Source organism: Nelumbo nucifera, chromosome 6 (genome assembly GCF_055504915.1).
Source record: "Nelumbo nucifera cultivar China Antique chromosome 6, China Antique-T2T, whole genome shotgun sequence".
Lineage (NCBI taxonomy): Eukaryota > Viridiplantae > Streptophyta > Magnoliopsida > Proteales > Nelumbonaceae > Nelumbo > Nelumbo nucifera.
Window position 1 is genome coordinate 6,522,143 of NC_142654.1, and position 15,987 is coordinate 6,538,129.

General features: G+C 36.7%; 1 protein-coding gene across 7 annotated transcripts; it reads left to right on the forward strand.

Annotated features, from left to right (window-relative positions):
* The first annotated feature begins 1,407 nt into the window (after positions 1–1,407).
* Positions 1,408–11,485, forward strand: LOC104604476 (nuclear poly(A) polymerase 4-like). Of its 7 annotated transcripts, none has more exons than XM_088889935.1 (13): positions 2,054–2,224; positions 2,313–2,390; positions 3,246–3,404; positions 3,946–4,053; positions 7,407–7,469; positions 7,578–7,739; positions 8,411–8,524; positions 8,611–8,673; positions 8,788–9,117; positions 9,198–9,362; positions 9,503–10,534; positions 10,756–10,832; positions 10,931–11,485. In XM_088889935.1, the coding sequence occupies exons 4-13, from the start codon at positions 4,000–4,002 to the stop codon at positions 10,953–10,955; spliced, it is 2,085 nt and encodes a 694-aa protein (XP_088746061.1). In that variant the 5' UTR covers positions 2,054–2,224; positions 2,313–2,390; positions 3,246–3,404; positions 3,946–3,999; the 3' UTR covers positions 10,956–11,485. The 7 variants fall into 7 exon arrangements, with proteins under 7 accessions (XP_010267123.1, XP_010267122.1, XP_010267124.1 ...); XM_088889939.1 differs by having other exon boundaries at positions 9,503–10,528; XM_010268821.3 differs by lacking the exon at positions 3,246–3,404 and having other exon boundaries at positions 1,408–2,224; positions 9,503–10,528.
* Positions 11,486–15,987: the final 4,502 nt, after the last annotated feature.

Here is a 15,987-nt window from a genome sequence, read left to right on the forward strand (position 1 = left end):
TGTGATAAATAAATTTTCAATAATTATGTACAAATCTATTTTTATTTTTATTTAATAGAAAATTTTAAATAATTATTGGAGATTAAACTACTTTTATTTTAAATTTAATTTATTATATTTTTGTTATAAATTTATTTTTAGTAATTATGTATCTTTTTTATAATTTATTGATTAATATTTATTAGAGATTAAACTATTATTTGAGATTATACTATTTATTGACTAATTTAATATATTTTCAATATTTATTGCATTCTTGTATTTTTATTAGTTATTTATTGTATTTTCTTTATAAATTTATTTTTAATAATTGTGCATTTTTGCTATAATTTTTTAATAACTATTGGAGATTAAACTATTGTTATTTATTAGAGCGTAAACTATTAATTTAGGCTCATTTTGGATAGAGTGCAAATACAAATATGTACGGTACAAATACATACTAAATAATACAAAATACAAGGTTTTACACTACATATTTGTATTTGTACTCCTTTCAAACCGAGCCTTAGTTGAAATAAGGAGTGTTCATGAATTGGTTCAATTCTGTTGTAGGTTGTTTGGCCAATCTAATCATCTGGTCAGGTTAGGGAGTTGGTTACCCGAAACCAATTGACCATTAGTTATAATTGGCCAATTCAGGTTATATTTGTTTGGGTTGATTTTTGGTTTTAGTGCAGTTAGTTCAAAATATTTAAATTTAAATTTAAAAAATCACAATGTGTTATTAAAAAAATTAAAAAAAATTAAGTTCATAATATAAAATATTTTAGACTAAGAAATATGGGATATTTCCTACTTTTCTATATTAAAAAAAATATATGTGGTCAAGTTAGTTCGGTTTACAAATGACCAAACCGAAATTGATCCAACCTGGTTGAGTTGAGAAATTGTTGAACCAAAGCCGATCAAAAATATTAAAAAACTAGCACACTTGGGTCAAGTTGGATCAGGTTGGTCTATTTCATCGATTTAGCAAACGACCCTATCTTAAATTAATTATTATTACTTTTGTATTGTAAAAAAGTTATTAAAAATATAATATATAAAATATAAATAATTATTAATTATTTAAAAAATAAAAATAATTATATACTTTTTTATATTTATATTATTTATTGTTCGCTTAACGAAATCCGTGCATGACACGAGTCTGCGCATTGATATTCAGCCGTCAAACACGTCAACACTCAAGAAGAGGCACCGCAATGCCCAGAAAAAATATCCGGGTAAGAGACCAGAGAGTAGCGAGAGAGAGAATGAGAGATGGAAAGAAAGAAAGAAGCAACGAGGATGTGACCTCACGATCCCGTTTTATTTGACTTCCCCGAACCAGCCCCACCCCCTAAACCGGATCCCCCGGTTCGTATAAATGAGTATACTCCCTTCCCCCTTACTCCTGCTAGTGCCGCCTCTCTCTCCCTCCCGCCCGCCTCGCTCTCCCTCCCTCCCCCTCTGGACCCACTTACCACCAGAAAGCCGCGAAACAGCTTTTCTTTGCCGGTCTTTGGTTTAATCTGATTGTCTCCTTAGATCTGTTGAACCTTTTTCTTTCCCCATATTAAATCATTCCTCCTCTAGGGGTTGTTTTGATATTCTGTGTTTTGATATTTTTTCTCTATCTACATCTCTTATTATCTCCATATAGGCTTCTCTCTCCTTTTTTCCCCCTTCATTTTATTTACTCGAAATTTCTTCTCATAGTAATCTCCCTTCTGAGCGCGTTATTTGATTTGATTTTGGGTTTTAGTACTTGCTTCTTGTTCGATCCGGAGGAGTGGATTAGTTTTGGATGGTTTTTTAGGGTTTCAATCTCCACCTCGTTCTGTAAATTCTTCACCAAGTTTTTTTTTTTTCTTGATGATTTTTGGGTTTCGTTCTTCGATTTCACCGTTGCTGGTGCCCCAGCCTCATCGATCTAAATTCAGTACTATCTTTTATGTGAAATTGTTTGCTCGCGTTTCCGATTCGATCGCTTTCTTCTGTGTCTAAAAGCTAGGGCAATTCTTTCTCTCGTTCATTTTTTGGGTTCTTGCTTTTATTTTTGTCCTTGTTTTTTTTTTTTTTTTTTCCGAGTAGTTTCTTTGATATAACGATGGTGAGTTCCGAAGGTTTGAGTGGTCCGTCGCCTCCACAAGCAGTGAGGCAGTATGGGGTGACGAAACCGATCTCTGTTGCTGGACCAACGGAGGCGGATATCCAGAGAAATTTGGAATTGGAGAAGGTATGCCGTATGCGTAGGTGTTGTTTTTAAAAGATTCTTTATTTCTTTTTTACATTCGCATCCTGATATTCCTATGATTGTGTTGAAGTTCTTGGTTGACGCTGGGCTCTATGAAACCAAAGAAGAAGCTGCTAAAAGGGAAGATGTTCTTGGTCAGATTGATAAGGTAATTACTAACTAGTCAATGATCTTGTTTTTATCATGAAAAGGATATAAAAATGACATATTTTTCCAAATTAGAAGCCAGCTTTTTGGAAATTTTATATTTTCAGATAGTTCACATGGGCTAATGCTCTTTCAACTGTTAGAAGTTCGTTTGCTGAGATAGATGAAAATCAGAATATGTCTCTGAGCGTTTGGCTGGAAGTGCTTAATTAACATTTGTTTATAGGTTGCTCTAGAAGATGTAGAGCCACTAGTCAAAGTTCAAACATATAAACAATGTATAAGGATAAAAGTTAATAAATTTACTCTGACTTAGATGCTTATGGCTATTCTTCTGCATAAAACCAAGAAAAGTAGAAAGTACCTGGATGCTGCTAATAATAGTGATGATTTTACAAAAGTAGCAGAAACGAGCAAACAATGTCTGAAGTTCCTTTAGTAGATACTGCTAGTAACATTTGATGCAGAGGAATCCATAGTTCCGACAATTATGGGATAATGATCTCTAAAATCCGAGGATTATCAAAATGATGTTTTGAGGCCACCTAGAAATAACCTAAACCCCATATTCCTTGGTTACATGGTATGGGGCTGGTGCCTATAAATAAAATTCTAATTAAACTTTCTATTTTGATGTGTTTGTATCCTAAGTAAGAACATTGATATTATCCTTACATCCTGTCAATTACATGTAAAACCCCAATATGCCTTAGATCATGAAAGTGGTGGGACCTTGGAAGTAGAAACAAAAGATATTAAATGGCAATGTCTTGTTGATACCACAGGCAGTTAATTAATTTAAAATGTTCTTTTTGTTAGGAACTGGAAACTAATGATAATGTTATAGTTGATGCAGGATTTGAGAGCTAAGATCTTTTTTCCCTTGTTTGTTTGATGCTGCTTCACCTAGTTTGATTTTGATTTGCTGTTTATCCAATACTTTGCAACGGCACAGCGAACAATTGAACTACCAAGTTTATCTGCAAATCAGTGCTACTACAAGTACTTCCAAGAGGTTCCATTTGTTGTGCAGTTGCTATTTTTTCTGTTGGAAAAATTTATATCAGTTTGCATTTTTGGTTTCTTTTGTTGCCTGGAAACTAGTCAACTCTATATGGTTGGAACAAGGCCTAGTTGAGTTGAGTTCGTTGGCTGAAAAGTGGAAGTGGATAATGGGTCAAAGAATATGGGGAAACGTGTATGACAAATCCATAGAAGGATATAAATACTATTCTGCTTCTTCTTGAAGAGTTTTTTTAATTACGTAAACAATGGCAGAATATTGGTAATGTATTTCTAATGTGGCTTGATATCAAGGTTCAAATGCACATAACCTCTCATTTCACATTTCCGCTTCTTCCATACCCTTGCAGTCATTTCTTTCATCCTTGTACATTCTCTAGTGTCATATCAACCAGCTTTTATTTTTGAGCTACTTGTGAGTTTAGTATTTTTCTATATTTTTGTTGTATTTTTCTGTTAGTTTTTTTTTCAATTTTTATAACATTTTCTGTTGTAGCTAATTGTTTGCAACATTGTCTTTTCCCTATATTTAGATTGTAAAAGGTTGGGTCAAGCAATTAACTCGCCAGAGGGGGTACACAGATCAAATGGTTGAGGAGGCAAATGCTGTCATATTTACCTTTGGGTCTTATCGGTTAGGGGTAAGTAGCAGGTTTCCATACTTCTATGTCATGTACAGACTCACTATCTTCTTGTACTATATGCATATTTTTTAATATTATGCTTCTGGAAATGTTTGACGACGGTTTCTCACTGGTTTTCAAATTTCAACTTTTAGAAATTTATTGGTTCATGCAAGGTTCAAAATATTGGTACGCCCGATACATCGGTAGGGGCGTATTGGGCAAATCGATATTGTGTTTTATTGTTTTTTTTTTCCCGCAACCGGTTTCAGGGGGGCCGGTTTAGGGCTCCTCTACCCCCTGAACCGGTCAGACCCCCGATACACCCACTGTAGGGGCGTATCGGAGGGGTCCCGGAACGATACGTATCGGCTGATACGTGTCGATACTTTGAACCTTGGATTCATGTAAACTTCACCTTTCTAAAGTGGAACTGCAAGTCAGCCCATTATTTTCACATTCTTGAAGTGTAGTGCCGTGTTGTGTAACTTTTGTTTTCAAGTTTACATCTGAAGAATGCATTATTCTTTCTGTATGTTTCCTGCTTTATGCGGGACAGTCATTGCTGGCTATGAATTTCTGCTGCAAAATGCAGATGCCCCTTTGGGATGTGGTCTTCAATTTCATAATTTGGAAATTATTGGTTGCTAGGAGATTGATTGCGGAAGCTAGAAAAAGAGGCTTTCAAAATTTGGAAATAAGTAATCACCCCATTGAAGCCCATTTTATTTATTTTTCCTCACCTATTACTGATATAATGTGCAACCACTCCTGAAAATGAAAGCGGAGAATAAAGATAGAAGGGGTTTTGACTGTTTTCAGATTGTGAAAGTAGTGAAAACACATCAAGTATATGGGGGCCATTTTCTTGATGCAATAGCTGAAGCAAATAATCTCATTGGTTAACACCACTTAATTTTGGGTTTCGTAGGTTTTTATCTCAAGGTGATGCTTGGCAGTCTAGTTTCTATTAAAATTTCAATTTGAAGCAAACTAACCCTTTGCTCCCTGATGAGTGGTTAACACTTACACTTCAATTTGCAGCTCTGAATGAAAAAGAAGAGTGAGAAATAGGGTGGATGTTGAAAGAATTTTCATATTATGTATTATATTAAATAGCTTTATAGATATAATATTTTTTCTTGTGCTGTAGGCCTGGTATTTTATTGTTGTAGCTGGGTGGGTGGGTTAACTCCCTACTTGTACTTTTCTCCTTTCCTTTTTTATTTTTTTTAAATAAACTTTACCTTTTCTTTGTTATCCCTGATGAGTGAGGACCAGCTTAATTTATTGATAAAAAACAATAAAATTTACCTTTCTCCCAAAAAAATTATGTATCTTTGAACATGTATTAATTCTAAATTCTTTGTTTTTTTTTTTTTATCAGCAAAATAGAATTTTATTAATTAAGCAAACAAAATACAGATCAAAAGACAGCCAATGCCCTACAGAATATTACAATAAAACCCAAAATAATTGCTGCCTGTAGGCTAAAGAGTCAGCCATTCCAACCGTTTCCTACAAAAAAAGTCATCCATTCCCATTCCATCTGCTGTCCTCCTAACCTTACAAAAGAAGCATTGAACTCCCTTACAAGGCTTTCAATCCCTCTCATGATATGTCTGTAAATCCAAGGAAAATTAACTCTGTTGGAAGTCCAAGAAATCACCAGTTTCGAATCCCCTTCAATCTCCATTTTTTTTTTTTAAATCAGCCTGCTTAGCAAGGTTTAGCTCATTGAAGTGCTAACAGGTCAGACTTTAGAGACTAGAGAGTCACCAACCCCAAATGGTCCTGAATACATTGCTGCCACTTTGCTTGAGGAATCTCTAAACACACCACCAATGCCTGCCAATCCTGGATTTCCCATAGAGCTCCCACTAAAGTTAAGCTTGATTAATTAATGCTGGGGGCTTTCATTCCATTACCTTTCCTTTTTCCTAGAGGAGTGTGCTATTTCATTCTAAGTATATGGTGTTTACTGTAGATAAAGTGAGCAACAATGGGAGTGGGATAGAATGTTGTCTTTTCTATCTTACAATGTTTTTCTTTTTCTTTCTTTTATCAGTAACTGATGTTGTCTTTTCTATCTTACAACATTTTTTCTTTCTTTTTCTTTTTCTTTTTCTTTTTCTTTTTTTATCAGTAACTGATGTTGTCTTTTCTATCTTACAACATTTTTCATTCTTTTTCTTTTTCTTTCTTTTATGAATAACTGATGAAGCATTTCAAGAGTAAAATCACATACAGATGGGTTAATTGTTCAGATAATGGTGTGGCAGATATCTTGGCCAAACATGGGGTTTCTAGGGGCAATTGTTTTGGGCTCCATTATAAGGATGTTTGTGGCTGGGGCATTTCAGCCATTTAATTGGGAAGCAAAGATTGATGTAACCTTAATTATTATCCTGTTATTTTAATAAACTTCCGTTACTGATAAAAAATGATATTGGAAATATACACTATGTGTTTACAACTTATATACTCTTAAAGTACAACGTTTCTATTGTAACTTACCTGATGCTCCTCATTGTTCTTAGTAGACTCCAATAATAGCATAAGGTGTGATCATCAAGGCTGGGGTTTAAGATATTTTCCTTTCAAGGCATAAGCATCACATGCTTTTTAAAAATCTGATTTCAATGGAGGCTCAATTTATTTTTACTCTTTTGGTTTTCCTCTTGATGTTATTTTATTTTTCCTCGTTTTATATGTGCTGTGCACATGATATCTTCGGATCTAATATGCATCTTCTTTTTGATATCAAACCTGATCTTGGTTGATTAGCAATGGGTGGTTATACAGAGTTGTCAGTTACATATTGTTTTTTCATTCAACTGGGACAATTTTGTATTGTCTCCTATTCCATTTTCCCTGAGTTGAGGGTTTTTCATCATTTAGTTGTCCTTTGATCCTTCTTCTGATAAACATCTCAATTTTTACTCATCATAGAATTGAAAAAAAGGCTTGCATAGACAGTTGTAGGCGGTTGTGCTTAAAAACATAGACTTGCAGAACTCTCCTGCCTCTAGGCAGCTGGTTGCCAATTTCCAATGAATTCTCCTACAAGGTGATAAGATGTGACAGTAGATTAAGATGGTATAATCATGTGCATAGACGTCCCGTAAATAGCACCCATAAGAAGAAGTGATTTGTTGCAAATTGAAGGGGCTAGAAGGGCTAGGGCTAGAGGCCAAATGGGACATGGTTAGAAAGTAATAAATGATTTTAGCGCCAATAATTTAACAACAGATATGGCTTTAAAATGGTGAAGCAGGATTCATGTAGCTGATCCCATATAGTTGGGATAAGGCTTGGATGATGATGATGATTCATGGAGATATTTTTTCTATGATGTTGACACTTGACAGGTGCATGGACCCGGGGCTGACATAGACACGCTGTGTGTTGGGCCATCATATGTCAATCGAGAGGTTAATCCTGGGTTTGCTGATTTTTAGTCATTTAAATTCTGGTATTATTATTATTATTTTAATTTTGGGTTATTTGAAATATATTCAATGTTCTGTTGCTTATTTCAGGAAGATTTCTTCATTATCTTGCATGATATTCTAGCAGACATGGAAGAAGTTACTGAACTTCAGCCTGTTCCAGATGCCCATGTTCCTGTAATGAAGTTCAAGTTCCAGGGGATTTCAATTGATCTTCTTTATGCAAGTATCTCCTGTTTGGTTGTTCCAGAAGTAAGTCTGAAGTGGATCCATCCCTATGCTTGCATTCTCTAAAACACCTCCATTGCTTCTTCTTCTTTTTTTTTTTTTCACAGGGAACCTCTTTTTGTCCATTTTGACCTTGTATTATACTTTTAGGACTTTCAATGTTCTATTTGGAGCTTGGTAGATGATACTTATTTTCTATAGTTTGGTTGGGAGAAAGATGCAACTGCATTCAATGGAGGAAGGAGGGCCCTCTTTCTTCACCTAAAAAATATCATCTTTGTCCTTCCTGTATTACTGCTGCTTTTTGCATATAATGTAGGTGCTTTCTATCTTCATACTTGAGCATTTATAATGAATATTAGTTGTGAACTTGTTTTTGTTATTCCTTAATAAGGCAAGTGTAGTAAAAGCATTCTGTGATATCAGATTTTCCTAGCCAGGGTCACAACATGATGGTCTGTGCTCCATTTTATTAGGCAATCAGGTGGTTGCCACAATTTATATTATAGCATATTCAGGAATTTCCTTTTTGATTTAATGATGATTTGTAGGAGACTCATTGACTGATTTTTTGGTTCATCGGATGGACATCTTTATTTTTATGGATGATGTGTTAATGGACTAGGCATGTTTGCATATTTAATTTGCTGGTCAGATCAATGATATGCATTTTTTTGGACCAACCCTATGCACAGGATTTGGACATCTCCCATAGGTCTGTTCTGTACAATGTTGATGAACCAACAGTCCGAAGCCTTAATGGTTGCAGGGTTGCAGATCAGATTCTCCGTCTTGTTCCAAATGTTGAGGTGAAAATTTGAGATACTTGTTCTTGGATTGTAATTTAATTTTTTGGCGCTCTGGTCTTTCTGACTCCATTATTTTCTAATTGTAGCATTTTCGTACCACTCTAAGATGTTTAAAATTTTGGGCTAAAAGGCGTGGTGTATATTCAAATGTAAGGGAACTTTCTTTGCCATTTATCCATCGAAGAAGCTTCCTGTTTTTCTTATTCCTGGCACTTCAGTTTCAGAATTTTTATTTACTTACCTCTCTGATCTGCCATCATCAGGTTACTGGATTTCTTGGTGGTGTGAATTGGGCTCTTTTAGTTGCTCGTGTATGTCAGCTTTACCCTAATGCAATTCCCAGTATGTTGGTTTCCCGTTTTTTCAGGGTTTATACCCAGTGGCGTTGGCCAAATCCTGTGATGCTGTGTCCAATAGAGGAGGATGAACTTGGTTTCCCTGTGTGGGATCCTCGTAAAAATCCTCGTGACCGAACTCATCATATGCCGATTATCACACCTGCATACCCTTGCATGAACTCTAGTTACAATGTTTCAACAAGTACCCTTCGAGTTATGATGGACCAATTCCAGACTGGTAACAAGATCTGTGAGGTAAGAAAACGAATAGTTCAGTGAACTCTCGTGTAAATGTGGTTGTAGCTGACACCTGTTCTCTCTTTGATACCATTCAGGAGATTGAGCTGAATAAAGCACAGTGGACTGCATTGTTTGAGCCATATCTTTTCTTCGAAACATATAAAAACTATTTGCAGGTTGACATAGTTGCAGCAGATGTTGATGATTTGCGTACTTGGAAAGGTTGGGTAGAGTCCCGGCTGAGGCAACTTACTTTGAAGGTAGAATTAGGCTTTTGGGCCTTTACTATGAACCAAGGGGCTATTGTGAATGTTGACCTCAGGTTATTCCGTCGTTCAGAACTTGTCAAAAAGAGATGATATTTTTTTCTCATCTTTGCATTTCATGCGTTAATGTGCAGATAGAACGAGACACATATGGGATGTTGCAGTGCCATCCTTATCCAAATGAGTATGTTGACACCTCCAAACAGTGCTCACATTGTGCCTTTTTCATGGGGTTGCAGAGGAAAGAGGGGGTGAAAGTCCAGGAAGGTCAACAATTTGATATACGGGGGACAGTAGATGAGTTCAGACATTCAATTAACATGTATATGTTCTGGAAGCCAGGGATGGAAATATATGTTTCTCATGTTCGTAGAAAACAGATTCCTTCATATGTGTTTCCAGATGGGTATAGACGACCTCGGCCATCAAAGCTTTTGAGCCAATCAGCTGAAAAATCATCTTGTGATGATGGATCCAGAACTGGATCAGCAGAAGGAAGACTCAAGAGAAAAAAAGATCCTGAAGTAGTTGATGTAAAGCCAGAAAAACGGGCTTCCATTAGCCCCCAAAGGCAAAATTCTCTTTCTCCTGAAGTTGGTAGTAACATGTCTGGTGGAGCCTCTCAGTTCAACTCTGCACAAAGTGATCGGCAGCCACACCCAATAGGGGTTAGTTCATCATTTCCTCGGACTGAGCATTGTTCAAATTCTGAAAGGGTTATAGCTGGCATTCAAGACAAACAGGCTTCAAATGGCTCAAGGCAGGAGTTTCTTGCCTATTCTGCAGTTCATAGCAGCGGGTTAGATGGAACATGTCAGATAGATGGGGATGCTGGTTCTATTCGTAGAAGGCTTACGTGGTCAGAGGGTGATGCTGAGAATGGTAGTGAGCTGGTCAAACTGGAGAAGCAATCACTTGGCACTGAAAATTCTGATGCAGGATTGGGGGGAGATAATAGTATCCAAGTCACACGTGAGGTTAGTTCCTCCGAGGATGTCCGATCAGAATCTGTAGCAGGTAGCAGTGGGATCTTTGGAGGGGGTGACAACCAAGGCTCTTTGCAGGTTGATCCATGTAAGTCCAACTCAGAATTGCTTTTGGAGAATGGGTGCTTAAACGGGAATGGGATATTTCAGAACGACCTAACAGAAGAGTTGGAGGTTTTGGTCTCTCTCTCTCTCTCTCTCTCTCTCTCTCTCTCTCTGCACTCTATCTCGATAATGAGAAGAAAAAATTCTAACCACCAACTCCCAATTTAAGGTCTTATTGCCATCGGTTTTCTGTAATAGCGTAATTCCCAAGTCCTCCAGCATCTTTTAGACATGAATATGTTTCTGTACTGACCTGTCAACTTTTGCTTGCTCCTCGTGCTTTTTGTATTTTGAAGCCAAATGTTGCACTTGGGATGGTCCTAAAAGCTCGAAGTGGTGCCAATTCGGAATCTGTATCAAAACCGGTGATAAGGCACGTTTTTTCTTAGCTCTTGTCTATTTTTGGAAATGCCCAAAGTTAGTTGTCTTTATACTATCCGCGTTGGTCGATTGTCTGGTTATTTATGGCAGGTTAAGTTTGACGTCTACAGCTTGAAGAACCGAAGCTGATCCAGTGAAAGATGAGTTAGAATGTGGGCGTAGATCGTAAAGCCAGCACTACTTCGGTAAGTATTGAATCAATTGCTGGCTTTCGTTTTCATTTTACAGGCATGACTCTATTTTATGCTGCGGAGTGGGAGCTGTTGATGATCTGAAGAGTTTTGCGCTAGGCTTGCCATTTAAGTGTACAGTCGTAGTTGTGTATCATGAGCCGCACAAGCTTTTATCACCCAATATCTCTATAAAGAGGTATTTGGTGCCTTTTCCAAATTGGGAGTCTGATTTTTTGTTCTACATTTTCTTGGTGGGCGTGGACTTTGTAGTATTAGCATTTTTATTGAAAACTGTATCTTTTTTTCTGCTGGGGTGGGGTGGGATTGAGCATGGTTTTGTATAATGTGCAATGGAAGTATTACTGTAATGGGGGGTGGGGGGAGCTGGGATTCCAGATTTGTGCCATGGGTTATTGCCCAGACATGTGTTTGTAACTTGGTGCGTTTCAATATTATGCGTCTGTGTAAATTACAAGCTCACATCATATATCTTTTGAGGAAGGAAAGCAGTGAAACTTTACGGTCTTTTGGATTGTGGGAATCGGGGTTTGGAATCCGAATGGTATTCTTCCATTTGAGGGAATGGCCCCCTCATTTAGGCAATGGGAATCTATTTTAGCAAATTCTGATTTCAATTCCGATTCTACTGTGAATTAAATGGACCCTTAGTCTTTAGACAGACTAAAGACAGCATATAAGTTATTTCAGTAAGCTCCCTCCAAGAACACGAGGGCCAAGAAGACTTGCCGTTAATCGCATCAATGGCTAACTTCGAATAATCTGAGCAAACAAAGTGGTTGCTAATCACGCGATGCTTGGCCTCAAGCAAGCCTTGAAGTTGATGAAGGTTTATGTCTAAGGCGGGGCTAACAGTGGCATCGCAAGTACAACAAGAAGCATTCTCCCACCAATCCCTGAGCTCAAACCCAAAGCTTCCATCATCCATCACTGTTAAGACCATGGTTTTTAAAAACGAACCGGTGACCGAACAGGTCAGGGGTCCGGTTACCGGTTCAAAATGGCCCAACCGATCGACCCAAATGGTTGGCTCGTTTTGACAAAACAAAAGAATAAAAAAAAAATATTGGAAAACAGTCAAAACCATTCGAATGGTTAACCGGTCGGTTCAGTGGTTTTCTGGCCAAAATCAACGGTTTTGGGGAAAAAAGTGGTTTGGGGGGAAAATGGAATTGGTCACTTGATCGGTTCTCGGTTTTTCCAGTGTGACCGTCCGGTCCGGTTTGGTTTTGGAAACTATGGTTGAGACACCAAAACCCAGAAGGTGTAGTCCTTCCAAGAGTCATTGGGGAAGGGGCATTCACCTGGATGCCCTAAGGCCATGTTTGGTTTAATGCTGTGTGCCTCATTCTTTTAGTTATTGCTCATTCTAGGCAAAGAATGAATAATATTAGAGTGTTTGGCTACAAAATCTTTGTCATGAGCCACATTCTTTTTAGAATGAAATTTCAGTCCTATAGCAATAAAATTAAGTAGCTTGCAAAATGAAAAATAATTATGTCTCATCTTGCTCATTTTCATTCTTTGAGCCAAAACTACTGCCATAGAAGTTTACTTTTGTGAAAGCACTTTTATGAAAGTACCTTTAACATAAAAGTATTTTTATAAAAGTATATTTATGAAACGTATTTTTGCAAAAGTAAAGTACCTTTACGAAAACACTTTTATAGAAAGTACTTTTACATTAAGAAAGCACTTTCACAAAAGCACTTTATTAAAAATACTTTTATGAAAGCACTTTAATAAAAACATTTTTACAAAAGCATTTCTATAAAAGTTCTTTCTATAAAGTACTTTTACGGAAGTACTTTAATAAAAACACTTTTACAAAAGTGCTTTTACAAAACATCTATCACCAAGGTTCAAAGAATCGACACGTATCGGCCCGTATTGGCGGATACGTATCATTTCGGGACCCCCTCTGATACACCCCTACAGTGGGTCTATCGGGGGTCTGACCGGTTCAAGGGGTGGAGGAGCCCTAAACTGGCTCCCCTTGAACCGGTTGCAAAAAAAAAAAAAAAGAAAATAAGTATCAAAAGTTGTATCGATTCGCTCGATACGCCCATACCGGCGTATCAGGCATACTGATATTTTGAACCTTGTTTATGACAACTAGTAAATATTGGTTGCCAGCCATCCATCGGTAAACATCTACGCCATCAGTTTTGGAGACCTAGGCTAGTGGTTTATGATTATCGACACATTTTTGTTTTTGAAAATGAAAATAAGCATCATAGGACACTTGTCAGATTGAAAATAATTCATTTTTAGGAAGAAGTGTTTGATTCATGGCAATATTTTCTCATTCTGCCTATTTTTACAAAAATTTGGATTGGATTGGATTTGGCTTTCTAATAAACTATTAGGCTCAAGCTCAATTCGAGCTAGAGACTTGAGCTCAAATTTGACTCAAGTCAAAAGCTTGGAAGTTCGAGCTAAGCTTGATTAGGCTCACGAGCTTCACGGGCCAAGCTTTATCACGCTCAAGCTCAACTCGATTAGCAAACGAACATATATACTAGGCTTGAGTTCGTCTCAAAGCTTGGTTTAGACTGAGCCGAACTAAGCTTGAATAGCTCGTGAAAAAGCTTAGGTCATGGCCACCCTAGGGGGTGAAAGGAGTTCTTGACGCACCTATTGTTGTTCTTCGACCAGAGGATATAGGTTGGACGTAAACTATAGCAGGGATGCGTAACTTGCGTTGCATTGCACAGGGGTCCCTACGGGAATAGTAATAGAGGATTAGAGGGTGTATTGTTGATAGGGGTGCAACTTGGGTGGGTCCAACTCGAGCCTGTATTGGCCCAGTTTGAAATTTTACACGGATTGGACTCGGACCCAAGAAGTTGGGCTTTCTTATTTTTCGGGCCGGGCCTAGAGCCCTTATGTAGCTTGAGCCCTGTTGAGCCCAGCCCAATTATACATATTTATACTTACGTATAATTTTAGAGTGGGTTAATTGACCAACCCAATCCCAGCCTGGGCCCGAGCCCAACCCAAGTGCATCATATTACAGTGTGGACTGGGCTCGGGTTGGGAAAATCATGCTTGGGCCTTAAGCCCAATTTTAAGGTCAGGTCCGAATTGATCATAAACCCAGCCCAACCTGCCCAATTTGCACCCCTAATTATTGATTGAAATTGCATTAAAAAAACATCAAGAAACGAGCTTTCCGTGAAAATCTTTTGACTAATTCATGGGTTTAATTGTCTTAGGAGTATTTGGTGATTTTTTTGCACTAGGTTATTAGATTGGGTGTTACACGAAGTAAGCTGTTGGGTGTGGCTAGCATAGAATCAACTAGTTGTTACAAGTTTAGAATGAAGCGATTGAAAGAAACTTCAAAGGGGTCCCATGAAAGTTTTACTGTTGTTGGAGTAATGATGTTTCTAATACAAGAATTTTTTCCTAAAGAAATTGTGGAAATTAAAAATTATAAAATAATTAATCTTAAATGGTTTTATTGGTGGAAAAGAACTATAAGTTGAATTATGAATTATCTATCAAATCCATTGTTCTATTATCAATTTATGATAAAAATCATATTTTTTAAGTTTTTATAATTTATAGAAATAAAAATAAAAAAGTATATTTTAAAATTTATGAATTGCATATGATATAATATGTATGTTAGAACTTCTAATGGATCAGTAGGGGTGGCAACGAGCCGAGCTTTTCACGAGCTGCTCGAGCTCGGCTCATGAAAAGCTCGGCTCGGCTCGGTTTCAGCCGAGTTTGAGTTTGAGCTCGAGCCCAATTCAGTGGCTTGATTATTAAACGAGCTGAGTTCGAGCCTAATAGAGCTTGGCTCGTGAAGCTCAAGAGCCGGCTTGAATATATATATATATATATATATATATATATATATATATATATTTGATATTTAATATATATAATAAAATTATAGAAAATAATATATAGTAAAAATATTATAATTATTAATTTTTAAAATATAAAATAAAAATTATATATAATTTTTATTTTTCTAAAATATTTTTATAATAAAATATTTTTATAAAATATAAAACGAGATTGAGCCAAGCTCGAGCTTATGAACTCTTGACTCGAGCCAAACTTGAGCTCAAGGTTCTGGCTCGAACCGAGCTTGAGCCTGGTACTATTCGGCTCGGCTCAGCTCGAATCCACCCCTATGGATCATATATATCTTTAAATTAAGAAGGTATATTTTTGTTACATTTGCAACGTGGCCTGGAGAAGTTGGTTTGGGATAGGTTAGGTTTGAGGTCTTTGAGAACTTGACCAAACCCGACTTGAATTCAGATCTGTGCCCCATAACGTCCCACAACACATCCCCGCTGTGTATTAGGAACATCTCCCGATGATGACATCATTGGTTCTAGTACTATCATCGGGAGATATTCCCAATACATGGTGGGGATGTGATGTGGGACGTTGTGGGGCGCAGTTGTGAACTCACCCGGACTTAGCTTCATATTTCTATGTATACATGTTGTATAAACATATGCTTATCAGTTTATGTGTGTAGGTCTATATATATACATTTATGGATATGTATGTATATATGTATGATAATTATGTCTGTTTACATATAATAATGCTAAAACTTAATTTACCTCAATCCTTGAATTTAGTAAATAAGGACATTTGGCAAAAGGAACTAGAGAAGTTGGGCCAACCCAAAAACTTCAGGTTGGGTTAAGATTGAACTCAATTTGACTTAACCTGGCCCGGCTTGCGGCCCTAATTTCTATAAAATACTTAATTAATAATAATAATTTAATGTTTATAAAATTAATTTAGTTTGCATTAATAAATTTTTACAAGTTATATAACCATTAGATAGAACATTACAAATTTAAAATTTAGTTGACTTACTTTTGATAATATACAAAGATAAAAATAAATAGAATACAAAATATTGATTTAGTAATTAATGTATTTGTGAGATTCATAGGGCTTTTTAATATTTTA

Coding starts and splice junctions, on each gene's coding strand:
- LOC104604476 (XM_010268820.3), top strand. CDS start 2,096: ATGGTGAGTTCCGAAGGTTTGAGTGGTCCGTCGCCTCCACAAGCAGTG. Junction 7,470..7,577: donor CATCATATGTCAATCGAGAG/GTTAATCCTGGG, acceptor TGCTTATTTCAG/GAAGATTTCTTCATTATCTT. Junction 10,833..10,930: donor GTATCAAAACCGGTGATAAG/GCACGTTTTTTC, acceptor TATTTATGGCAG/GTTAAGTTTGACGTCTACAG.